This window comes from Pipistrellus kuhlii, unplaced genomic scaffold (assembly GCF_014108245.1).
Source record: "Pipistrellus kuhlii isolate mPipKuh1 unplaced genomic scaffold, mPipKuh1.p scaffold_m20_p_28, whole genome shotgun sequence".
Taxonomy (NCBI): Eukaryota; Metazoa; Chordata; class Mammalia; order Chiroptera; family Vespertilionidae; genus Pipistrellus; species Pipistrellus kuhlii.
The window spans coordinates 1,810,642-1,824,276 of NW_023425527.1; the positions used below are offsets into that span (position 1 = coordinate 1,810,642).

General features: G+C 39.1%; 1 protein-coding gene across 1 annotated transcript in view; it reads right to left on the minus strand.

The window, feature by feature from the left end:
* Positions 1 to 13,635, minus strand: part of ANKFN1 (ankyrin repeat and fibronectin type III domain containing 1) — a 217,027-nt gene that overhangs the window by 61,644 nt on the left and 141,748 nt on the right. Inside the window, exons 7-8 of the mRNA XM_036454373.2 lie at positions 3,126 to 3,223; positions 653 to 743 (exon numbers count right to left, since the gene is read on the minus strand). Coding sequence (XP_036310266.1) covers positions 653 to 743; positions 3,126 to 3,223 — 189 coding nt within the window. The remainder of the gene's footprint in view (positions 1 to 652; positions 744 to 3,125; positions 3,224 to 13,635) is intronic.

Here is a 13,635-nt window from a genome sequence, read left to right on the forward strand (position 1 = left end):
CAATAGGCTCATTATGCAGAAAAATATATGATATGTTTGGATATTTTTTTTTTCTGGTTAACAAAGAGTTACCAGATATACCAGGCATAAATGATTAATCTTCAAATAATTTGAGGAGGCTTTGCTGGGTTTTTCAGCCACCTCAGTAGATAGTATCAGTTATATTTGTGGCAGAGTGCAACAGAGTGCCTGTTTGTAAGAAAGTTTTTCTTCTGATGGAATGTAAAATTTGCTAGGTTCCCATCATGAAAGGACTGATAAGAGCTAAAATAGGCTCTGTGTATTGTGGGCCAGCCAGTGCCACGGTGTCATTTCACTATATCCCCACAAAAGCCCTGGGTAAGGCTATGATCAGACCCATTCTATAGATGTTGAATTGAGACTTCGAGAGTGTAAGTAACCTTTGAAGGGCATATGGTTAATGGGCACCAAATTTAGTCTTGCTGGTTACATATTCTCTTTCCTTTCATTCCACTTAGTTGCTTTCCAGAGGAGCATTTCTGCAGACAATTCATTCATTATGTGGCCCACGTGCTGCCCTGAGTTAGTCCCCTGCAGTGGAGAGAAGGAATGAATGCCAATGGCATCCTGAGGAGAGAGTGGGAGTTAGAGCCTGTTGCCAGGCTTGAGGGAGTTCACTACCACCACCTACTAGAAGGAGAGGCACTTGTTGGCGTCGTGGTCTGAGCAGGTCCCCATCCTTTCATGTTATAAGCCGAGACTTGAACAAAGTACTGTTGGCCCTGCAAAGTATCGAAATAGAAGAATGCATCGGGAATTTTATTTAGTCACTTTTACCCTAGAAGTAGATTTTTATGTCTGATGAACTCCTTTATCCCTTGAGCGTAAACTACTCCACCACCCATACTGTAGCTTTCTAGCTTTTCTTGACTATTACGTTTACGTATGAAAATAAATATTTTGGGGGTGTCCTTTTGCTTTCTTATTTCCCAAGAAATACATATCATAAGTTACTTTTTTTTCTGGCCCCTCCAAAGCACATAAACACCAATTTTTAAAATACACAGTTTTATAAGGTTTACCAAAAGAGTACTTTTTCACCCTCACCTTTTCCTCACCTTCCCCTCCCCCAGAGAAGACCCCCATCACCATTTTAGCTGATCAACTTGCTTTATGAAACTAACAAGTTTTAATGATTATCTTTTCAGATTAGTCATTAAAGGTCTGCTTCATTCTTTTAGTTGCTGCATTGTACTTCTCTGTGGGGCAAAATACAGCCATTTATTTAACCAGTCTCCACTGGTGCAAGTTTGGATTATTTCCACACATTAGGCCACAATAAACAATGCTACAATAAACATCCTCAACTCACCTATCAAAACTTTTAAAAAGTTAATTATTTGATATCACTTCCACTTTAAAACTGTTATTAAAACAATGACATGTTCTTTCATGTCTTCTGGTATTATAAGTTAAGGAGTTATTTTTGTTTGCTTATAATCTTTTAAAATGTTTTGTATGGCTTTATGTTTTTGCTTTGAGGAGTTTGTTTTCCCCCAGTGAACCCAAAGGGGCATTTTAGAAGCCAGCATTTGATAAACCATTGACTGCAAAAATTGTAAAATGGTGTTTGTAGTTAAAAACAAACAAACAAAACAATATCTGAAGGGTCTTTGCTAGGGGTTTAATAATATTGGGTTTACTCTAAAACAAAGTTAAAAATTTTTTAACATTAAAAATGTTTTTCTCTAAAAATGTGTGTTGCTTTGTACCTCAAGGTTATGGAGACTCTATAGGTATGTAAATCTATTTCTACACGTTTATGTGATTAGGATACTGTCTGCATTGTTCTCATTGGATGACCAACTTAATTCCTATAAAAATTAGTTCAAATATTAGAGAAATTCTCTGTGGAGAGATTTCCATTTTTATCACCGTAACACTTTTTCTTTTCAAGCAATGGAAATTCCCTTGGGTTCTCTATGGCCCTCTTCCATCATGTGAGCTGTAGGATTGGGAATTAGTCATTCCTGCCGGCTGCCATCTGCTGATAGCATCTCTGGGGGCCACCCACTCGTGTTTGTTTTTTCGGGTAATTCACAGTTTTGGCCTCTGGTGTAGATGTGTGATTAGAACTAAAAGTCAGGATTCTGTGGTGGTGACCCAACCACCAAGCATTTTGTTGAATGATGTGGTTCAAACTCAAAGACATGTACCCTGGTGCACCTTCTTAATGCTGGGTTTCAGGATTGTACTTTAAATAGAACTGTTTTAATCGACTAACTTTTAAGAAAAACAACAATAACAACAGAATTTTCCTTCTACCTCTCACTTGTGAAGATTCTAAGGTATTATTTAAATTGTGCCCCTCTCCCCTGGCCCCAAAAAATTACAGGTTGGATTTAAATTTACTTAAATTTTTTTCCCATTAAAAAAAAAGATTTTGGTGACCCAGTTTTGTTGCATTTTAATTGTTAGAGGAAATATAGGGTTTGTTTCCGTCTGAACTGATTTGCTAGGTGTTTTTATATTTTGCATTTTGTATGCTTTTATGGTTTATAGTTCTATAAATAATTAACACTTAATTTTAGATTGGTTGAATAAATAGGCACAGTTTGTTCTAGTTTTTCATTTACAGTTTAAATTGGTTCAGGTTACTGAGAAATGTAGCACCACCATCTATAGCTTCTTTTTTGAGAGAGCTGATTTTTTTTTTTAATCAAGGGAAAAGGATTTTTCTCAGGAAATTGTGTGACTCCAATTGATGACTGATCTCAACCAGGCTGTGGGGGTGAGGGTTAGATGAGGCTGTTATTTTTACCATCAGACAGGGAGTCAAAATTGGATCTCTCGGAGCCTTTGATCCCCCCTGAAGATTAGACTGAGATCCAGAAAGCAGCAGCTTTCAAGGCTTGTGTGAGGCCAGTCTTTTTCTGATCTCTGTAGAACATGGCAGCTTACAAAGTGGTTCATGCTGTCTGCTCACTTCGTTGTGGGGTTCAGATTATGGATACCAGACATATCACGCTTAATGAATGGCAGTTGTTGCCAGAGGACTGGGTGTTGTCTGTTGCTTCCAGAGTAAGGCATTTGCTACCAAAATCCCTGCACAAAAATCAGGAGCAGGGGAATGGGAAGTTTAAGGGGGAAGATTTGGCATTTACCGTTGTAAGCCCTGTAATTGTGCATCTCAGGGTCTGTAGGTCTTCCATGATGATTTCCCCAGCCAAAGGACAGAAGTCTTTAGACATACTCCATTCCACTGGGAGGGAGAGAAGGAGAGAAGAGAGGGAGAGGGAGAGGAAGAGAGAATGAATGAAATTGTCATTAAGAAATATAGATACTCTAGCACAGAATCTCTCTCACAAAGAGTAAGTTTTTTACCCTCTTTTTCCTATATTGACACATCTAACGTTCTCCTCGACATGTCAGTTTCCAAGTTCACAATTATATATTTTAAAACGAGCAAAAACAGTAATTATTCAACAATGATCAATATACCTTCAGTACTTGTGTGTGGTGTGTGTATAGACAAACATTTGCTCAGGCACATTACATGTACAAGTTCACTGTATATAGAAGATAATGTATTTTATTATATGTGAGAAGGCTTCATTATGATACTGCATTCTGTTTATTCCCCAGGTCTGGTTTCTGCCTCACTATTCTACTGAAAATGCTATTTCAAGGTCCCAATGCCATTCTCATTCGCCTCCCTTCATTTCCTCCCATAAAACCTGACACCTTCTCCTGGAATCATTCTCTTTCTTGAGTGTCTCATACACAATTCCCTGCTTTCCTTATACTTTCTGATATTATTTCCCAGGATTTGGGATTTGTGGCTGATCTCTTCAGTGCTCCCCTCACACCTGACATCCTCAAACTGGGTGTTCATTCAGGCTTAAATCAACACCCCAATTCTAATACTCCATTTTACTGTGAGACCACGTTCTTTCATAACATTTTCCACTGGCTGAAAAAACCATGATTGTCAGGAAAGATAAATTTTGTATCATTGATAAAAAGTGGCTTAAGGGACAGTTTACAAATAGCAGGATTTAAGGCAATCCTAAATGAAGCAGGTGATTAAGTCACATGGGAGACAAGGCTTGCTGCGTGTTTCTAAACCTCATGATGACAAGCTATAGATTTTAAGATTTAAATTACATTCGCTATGACACTTAAATACTTCAAAATTAAGCCAAGCTATTCTTAAATTCTGTTGCTTCTCCTGAGTCACAGATCTGCTTTAGTTACAACCCCTCTACCTCTTTTCATTATCCTCCTGGGAGTCTGCCTTGCTCTTTCCCAAAATTACGAGTGTTCCGATCATCCACAAAACCTCTTCTTAGGGAATTTTGCCACAATGGCTTCCCTTATTATTATTATTTTTTTTACAACCTTCTTTCCCATTGGTTTTAGTTGCACACTCTTCTGCTTCTCCCTCCTGATTTCCACATTCCAGGCTCTCCCAGGGCTCCCCTTTTCTTCTTCCTTTGATGTGCTTTTCCTTGGGTGTTTGGCTCTTCTTTTTACTTCTCATACTTGCCACAGGTAATGGCCTTAGCCACTGTTATGGCTCCAGCTGTGCCTCTTGGAACTGTAATTCTAGGTATAACCCCTTTCTGGAGCTTTAACTTCCTTTTATAAGTCTCCATTCCACTCGAGTACCCCTTAAATACTTGCCAAGATATGTTTCTCTTCTTGTTTCCTCAATTTTAGCTCATGGTACTGACACATATCTAATTCCCCAATCTCAAATCTCAGAGCGTCCTTGCCTCCTCTCCCTATGCTCTCTCCCCCCTCCCTCCCCCCCCCCGATTCCTTACAATGAGTAAGTTACTAAACCCAGTAGGTCCAAGTTTTCCCTCTTCCCCTCACACTGAAATTACTGTGGAACAGGCCTTTATAATCATGAGCATTAGCTCAGCAGTTGATTTTTTTATAGGCCTGATAGATCAACTGATAAGCTCTCCTAATTTATTTTTCTGTTCATCTTTTCATCCTCATATACAGTCCTCTTACTGTGTAGCCTGAATTATAGTTTTAAAATGCAGATCTATTTATTTCATTCTTCCACTTAAAATCTTTCATAGTGCTTTCAAAATAAAATGAATTTTTACCAAGGCATTCAAGGACTTTCATAATCTGGTCGCAACATTACTCTCTTGTCTTCATCTTCTTCCATTTCCCAAAGCAAATTCCTTGTTATGTAAATCTCAGTTACTTGATTATTGTGTGTATTTTTCTGCCTCTGTCTTTTGCTCTTCTTCCAACTCTTGCTTGGTGAAACCCTACTAATCCTTTAAGAACTGGCAAAGTCAACTCTTAATTCCTGTGCAATAATTAATTAAACACTTGTTTTTGTGCTTGTAGAGTTCTTTATTCATATAAAAACAAGATTTATTAAATACATGTTATGCTTTATTGTGTCTCTCTTTTTCTTATTAGATCTTGAGAAAAGGAAAAGAGTCACTTTTTTTTCCTCTCTGGTATGTGGATCTGTGTATGCAGTACATATCGGGTCTAGTAATAATTAATGTCGTTTTTAAACATTCGTTTAAAATCTTGCTTGGCGTTGACTTGTATTGACATAACCTTCAAACACGTGGTATCTACAGAACGTGTGAAGTGCAATTAACAAGTTTTGCTTGAAAAAGTTTGTGTTTGGTTTGGTTTTTGTTGCAAAACTAGGGCTAAGAAGATGGCGGATGAAGAGCATATTCGGCACTGCATGCTTTACGAGTTCCAATTAGGAAGAAAAGCAAGTGAGGCTGCAAAAAACATCTGTAGTGCTCTTGGTCAAGATGCAGTTAGCGCCAGAAAATGCCAGCATTGGTTTGAGAAATTTCGCTAGGGAAATTTTTCGTTAGATGACAAGAGTGGTTGAGGCCGTGTGTCCAATTTTGATCAAGAAGCTCTTCAAGCTCTTTTGGTGCAAAATCCTCAAATTACCCAACAAGAGCTTGCGACAACTTTAAATTGTTCACAAAAACAATTTCCAATCAATTGCGTGCACTTGGCAAAGTCCAAAAGTTTGGAAAATGGGTTCCTCATGAGTTGACCGACAACAACCGTAATCAAAGAGTCACAATTTGCAGTTCGCTCCTCTCTCGTCAAAACCGTTTGCCGTTTTTAGAGCAAATTGTTACCGGAGATGAAGAATGGGTGCTGTATGTTAATTTGAAAAGGCGGCCTCAATGGTTGGACAAAAATGAGGCTCCGCAGCCCACGCCAAAACCTGACTTGCATGCGAAAAAAGTGATGTTGTGTGTTTGGTGGAATTTTAAAGGAATTCTTCATTATGAACTTTTACCATCTAACCAAACCATTACAAGTGCAGTGTATAGTGCCCAATTGGAAAGGTTAGCCCAAGCTTTAAGAGAAAAAGAACCCGCGCTGATTAATCGGAAGGGCGTAATTCTTCACCATGATAACGCACGACCGCATACTGCAAGAATCACTGCTGAAAAACTGCGCCAGTTGGAATGGGAAGTTCTCCCTCAACCTGCATATTCTCCTGATATTGCCCCTTCCGATTACCATTTGTTTCGTTCTTTGCAAAACTTTCTTCTTGGAAAAAAATTTAATAATGAGGAATGCCTCAAAAATGCATTGACCGAATTTTTTGCATCAAAATCACAAGAATTTTACAACAGAGGGATTAAAATGCTTCCTGAGCGTTGGGCACAAGTAGTAGAAAACAACGGCAACTATATTGTTGATTAAATTTTGTTGTATTGTTTAAATAAATTCTATTTATTAGAAAACGACATTAATTATTACTAGACCTAATAGATGGTGCCTACTAAATATTTTACACACACACACACACATATACACACACACACTGGAATAGACTGCTTTTTTCCAACATGGAGATATTTTATTCTTCTCTGTCTCTTGCTTTTGAAGCTTTTAGGCATATTGTAAAATCCATTAAAATCAAATGACTACAGTTATATGTTAACTTTCAAATCGAGAGTTATAAATCTCTACCTCTTTATAAATATGTACCCTAAGACACACATATATATGTTTTTTTATATGTTATGTGAATAATTGATTTCAAAATGTTTTATTCTGCTTATTATGAGCTACTAGCTCTTGAAGTAGTCTCTGAAAGTCAATTAGAGTGGGTTTGTATTCAGAAAATAATCTTGAATATAATTTTAACTAAAGGGAAAAAAAAGAAATAATCGAGAAGTTAGTTATCACAAACAAAACAGAATGAAAATTAGTAGCAAATGTATAAAGACATCTATAAAGACCAAAGAAAATTCTTGAAACACAGATATCGTTGATTGCCATTGAACATGCTTGATTGATTGATTGTGGAGCTCCAAGTTCAAAGCTAAGAATTAAGAGCTGCTGATTCCAGGCTAAGGATTCAGGGTAGCATCCTAAAGAATAGTTAGGGGTTAGGGGGAATGATACTAGATTATTTGGCAAGTGATTAATGAGAAGTTGCTCAAAGATACAATCTTTAAAGTTTCTGAAGAAACACGACTTATTTTTGAATAAGAACTGTTTATGTTTTATTGAATATGTTTTACAGAGCATGTCCCAGGTGGAAAAGAGGGCCTGGCTTCTTGAAAATCAGAATAAAAACATATAATAGAAGCAGGCTTGTCAGGATGTGTGTGTGGTCCTGCTTTTATAGTTAATGGAATGTTTTAAGCATTTATGTCTAATTAGATCTTATAACACATATTAGAAGCCCAGTGCATGAATTTGTACATGGGTGGGGTCCAGCTAGCCTGGCCCCAATTGGGTGAATTGGGGTTGGGCCTGTCAGGAGGAGGAGATGGTGGGGGTTGGCCGGCCCACCACAATTGGTGCCCGATCAGGGCCAGGCTGGTTGGAGGAAGGGGCCAAGGGTGATTGGCCAGCGGGCCCTGCCATGGAGAGGAGCTGTGAGTGGTGGGCTGGCCCTATCCCTGAATGGGGTAAGAGGTGCCAGTCGGGGGTCTGCGGCCTGAGGAAGGGGCCACGGGTGGTTGGCCAGCCAGCTGGCCCTGCCCCTAAGAGGTGTGTGTGGGGGGCGATCTGGGGTGTGGCTGCAGGAGGTTGGTGGGTGGGCCCCGCTCCCTATTGGGGTGGGGAACAATCAGGGGTGGGCTGGCTGGGGGGAAGGGCCATGAGGTTGGCCAGCCAGCCCCATCCCTTGATTGGGCCAGTTTGGTGGCCACAGTGGTGTCATAGTGACTGGTCATTATGGCTGTTATGGTTGTTGGCTTTTTATATACATAGATGAATTTCAAAGGGGGAAGGGACTAGGAAAAGATAAGACTCACTTGGAAAGAAAAAAATTATCCATATTGGAATGGCCAACCTATTCTGGGACAACCAATAGTCATTTTCCTCTATGTATTTTCCTGGGTTCGTGGACTCTTCTGTCATGTAAAAAGAAGCTTCTGATAATCTAAGAATGAAGAGGGAACAGAGTAAGCAGGAGCCACTTTGAGAGCTAACTGGAAATTCTAGGAAGGCAAGTTAGCATGGTCTCTCTGGAAAGTTATGTGTAGGTTGTTTAAAGACAATATTAAAGCCATGAGAAAATCACATAAAGCCTGCTCTAAATCCCTGGAGGTCTGGAGCCATGTATATGAAGTTTAAAGCTATATAAGATTTATTATCTCTATTATAAAAACCCCTTGGTGGTGACGCTGTCATGTTGTAACAACCAAAGACTGGTCACCAGGAGGCTGAGTGCTTGGGCGCCGGCGGGGACTTGATGCCAGTGTGGGTGGGTGGGGCTGACAAGCGGGTGGGTGAGGCCGTGTGATTTCCCGTGCTGGGCTTCTAGTTTTAAGATAAAGATCGGGCAACTGTTTCTATTTAGGTCTAGGAAATAGAAGCAGGGTTTCATCATGCAATGGCTCATAACAGTTGAACATGAGCAAGAAAGGTACCAGACAAATCCTAGGTGTTAGTATTTCTTAAAATTAGGCTCTGGCTCAAACTGTGACTTATTATATTTGAATCAAATAATTATGGATATTTTAAATGTGACACTGTTATTTTAACAAATATTTCATTTTTATCTAAGCTTTACAATGTAGAATCATTTGGGCAGGAGAGTTCTAGCTGAACATGACCATTTTCCTGATGGTAGCTACATAAATCGAAGTTCAAAAGCATAAGATGAAAAAGAACTCCTGAAGATCTGGGCTTGTCACCTGTACTGTGAGGGGGAAATGTCACAGACTCAAAGGCAGGGAACTCAGAACTAGAAGTGTTAGGATGTACAAGCTGAGAACTTAGTCTAACGTACAGGTAAATAACAAGTCTCCTGTTGTAGACTGTGTGATTAATATACCCTGCTCTCTCTGGAACACTCTTAAGTATCAGGCCAGTTTTCTGAGATGTGATAACTAAAGGTGTAAAGAATGTCTAGTTAATTTCATCTGATTAAAAAGTAAACCCCAAACCTGTTATTATCCAGGTTCTCCCTAAAGCCTCTAATGCCTCAAAGCCCACAGTTGTTTTATCGTGTTTGTACACCGGGAGGAGCACACAGTAAAAGTTATCCTCTTGCCTCTTGCCCAGGCCCCACCCACACCCTCCATTCCAGCCTTACCAGTTAGTCACTGAGTCTCAGACCCATTGCTTATGCCGTTTTCTTTTTTGATACACTACCCTCTGTCCCCAAATCTCCTTCCTCTTCATTCAAACAGACTTGTTTAAGGACCTTTCCATTCGATAGCTTCTCCTGGGCTTCCAAGGGAAGCTCCTTTGCCAATTTTTCTATAGCAACTTCAGTGTTTTACATTGCACTTGTGTTATTGTTTTGTATTTATTTTTTAAGACATCTGTCTCCTCTGTAGTCTATATACTCTTTGAGGGCAAGGCCATGTCAAATTAATACCAGTATCCAAAGCACCTATCAGAGCACCCAGCCTATTCTAGGTGGCTCAGTAAATGCTGGGTAAATTGAGTGCTTGATTCAGGACTTTCAAATATTTAAAGTCTAAGGTAGACAGACATCTGATGCTGGTACATAAAAAGTAAGAAAACAGTGTCAGAAAAAACCCCCACATAGTCAAAAGAGAGCAGAAGTTGCTTGAGCTGCCCAGTAAGTGGTTGAGATGGAGATTAACTACTGGCCTCCAGATTCCCAGCATCTCAGACTCATCACTTGCCCAAACTGTCTCTCAGGAACCCCAAAAATAAAAGTTTATTTCCTATTCCCTATCAACATTTCTATGGAACCAAAACAGCATTCTTACTGGCCACACTCACCCTGGCGCCTTAGCTAATGAACGGAATTTGGCTAGACTGCCTAGCCCAGCACCAGAGCATTATGAAATCTTCCCCCGATTCATCTAATTGTGTAGTTTCTAACCTTCCAGGCCAACCATAGCACAAGAGGAAGAAAGGGAGAGAGGGACGTGCCCAGAAACCCAAAAACAGTCATTTCTAGCGATGAGAAGATGTGCCTTGCGGAAGCATGAGCCCGCTCAACACTTGTGGGTTTTAAATTGGGAACTGACGTGAAAATTCTGGATGAGAATTCTGCTTTAGCTCGGCAAAATAGGAGGTCAGAGCTGCTTGCAGTTTTTATTTTAAATTCCCTTGGTAGTCCTAGGTTCAGGAGCATGCATTACATTCAAACAAAAATCTTTATTGTTTGCATAGCACATGGTCTTCTAGTTAATTAGAAAAACATTTTTCCCACCAAATTAAATTTCTTTAGAAAAACAATGATTTAAATTAAGGGCAAAAGGCTTTTCTCTCTCTCTCTCATTTTTTTTTTTTACACTAGTAAAGCCTTTCTGACCCCACGACTCCTAGAAGATTAAAAGCAAAGTTACTTATTTGTCAGATTCTGCCACCCCACAAATAATAAGTGCCCACCTGTATGTATTGTATACTGTTTTAGTTTTGCCTGCCATATGCTAGAATGACACAGATACAAACAGGAAGCAGGGATGTCTAAATATTCAGGTTTTGAGAAGTACATAAAGTGCTACAAGTAACCACAGAAAAAGGTCCCCATTTGGGTCCATTTGCTTCTTTATGTCTCCTAATAGTTGATTCTATATGTCTCTTACCTAAACATATTCTTTCTCTCGATCCCATTGGTTTTTTAAGTGAAAGGCATCATCATTTACATGGCTCTTACTATTACTATAGGGCTTTCTTTCTTTTCAAGCTTAGCATAAATGTTTGTTGAATGGATACCAGTCTTCAGAGGCCCAGTTGCTGCCAGCCTCATGTCTCCAATGAGATCCATGGTGCTTTACCTCTCATTACTTATCTGCTCACTAGGAATATCTTCAAACAAAATTCCCTCAGTAATGCTGATAGTTTGGGGATGAGAAAGTTTGAATGATTTGCACTAGTTGAGTTATTGTGAGCATAAATAATCCACAGACTCTAGGTCATATAGGAGTCACTATTTTCTTATATTTATAGGGTATCTGTCCTTAGTAGACTCATTCACTGGTTTGGGGAAGGTGTCAGATTTATCACAAAGTAGTGTACAAAATCCACTTCTTGTGTCACATCTGAGACCAGGTGGTATGATAAGGGTGGCTTTCAGAGGAAGCACAAATAGGGAAAGGGAGGAAGTCAGAGCTTTGCTCCACATTTATATGCGATAAATGCAACTGGCTGCTGGAGTTGACCCATATAGCTCACAAGAGTTGAATGTTAAAATTTCAGAATTCTGCGAACTGTTGGTTAATACAGCCATCATGAAAAATTAAATTGTATAAGCTTAAAAGAAATTATATTAAATTATATTAAAGATAAATACAGTAAGTACCTAAAACTCATTTCTATTTTTATGGCATTTTATTATTAATTATGCCCTTGGGCTTATTGATATCTATTGTATCTGTATGGTACAAATGGCATATAATGATGTACTACTGAATATCTCTTCCCAGTCTACTTAGTGACATCAAGTTGGTATTGGCCATGGAGGAAATATTACACCATGGAAATCAGCAAATACTATAAACCAGAGCTTGATTTTTCATTTTGTGGACAGGCTAGACACTACAGTTCCATGAACCAAATTTGGCCTGAGATATTGTATGGCCCAGGAGCTAAGAATTGTTTTGGTTTTTACATTTTTGAAGGACTGTAAAAAAACAACAAACAAATATAAACACACACAATGAAAAATATGTGACAGAGACTATATATAGCTCATGAAGCTTAATGTATTTACTCTCTGGCCCTTTATAGGAGAAATTTGCTGACTTAAGAAAGTGATGGAGAAAATGTTGATAAAGCAGATTAAAGTTAAAAGTTTCTGTGGCTATTAAATAATGAGTAGCACAAAAAATTGAAGAAAAATTTGGCTAGTACTTACTTGATTCAACAAAGGATGCCATTGATAAATGAGTGAAGTTCCAACATAAGTTTTGTTGTTTCCTTTTTATTTTACATCCTTAAAGTAAATGAAAATACCAAGTAACATTTACATTGGAACTACACTCATTGTTACTTGCAGCTATAGGTTGACTATGGATTTAAGAGTTTGATAAAAATAAACATTATGGGAGAATCAATAGGCTATAGGAATTTACCAAAAAAGTGTGTGTGTGTGTGTGTGTGTGTGTGTGTGTGTGTGTATATATTTTTCTTATTATTTGTAAATTGTGTGCTGTATTTTCTGTCAATGAAATTTATAAAAGACGTGTATGTATATGTATGCATATATATGCACCTAGACCCCCTGACCCCCATAGAGTCAATTGTTAAATAGTTACCACTAGATAAATACTTGATAACTGCTCAGATGGACTGTAAGGGTGAGTGTATCCTGACCAACTGGGTGAAATGTTTAAGGCATGTAGATTATTTGGGCATAATTTAGGTAGCATTCTGTTGCCAGGACACACGAATCAAGTATGTGGCACTCATTTAGGAGGCAGGAGTGGCACAGTGGAGGAACCTGGGGGCAGAATTTCAGTTACCAAGAAAGCACTTAGTACAGGTGCCCAGGTTCCCACATAAGTCAGTTCCTTTTACTTAAGCCACTCTGGCAGAGCACAGAGCCTGCAGGGTGGGGAATCTAAACTTGATTGCAGCAAAAGGATGGGGCCAACCACCAGGAACCCAAGTGTTGATTGCATGGATGGCAGGACATACCAGTCCTTACCCCTGATGCAGTGAAAGACCGCTGCACCTAACCAGGATTCTCTGTACCTCATCATTACTATATGATTTATTATATTTTATTATACATTACTAGAGGCCCATGGCACAAAGAGATTCGTGCAATAGGCCTTCCTTCCCTTGGTGGCTTCCAGCACCAGCTTTCCTCCAGCACCTGGGACCCAGAACTTCCCTCCTGCCAGAGTCTGCCTTCATCATCTTTGCTGCAGACTTAGGCCGGTGTCTATCATCTTCATTTTTGCTGCAGACTCCAGATTCTGCAATCTTGATAGATGAGGACAGGAGATTTAGAAAGGCCAAGTCTATCTCAGACCAAAGTTCTTTCCCCTTCACCATGCAGACTTTCAAGAAATAAGTAATCTTTCCAGCCTAATGCCTCAATTGTCTCTTCTTGTCAAAAACCTTCTTATTGAGTTGAAGAAGGGGGGCAGGGAACCCCAAAAATAGACCTACTCAGGTGAAAGCCTTAGTGTCCTTCAACTCCAGGTCATTCTCTCTGATTTCCCAGAATAATTAAATCTGTCATTTTTTCTGTCA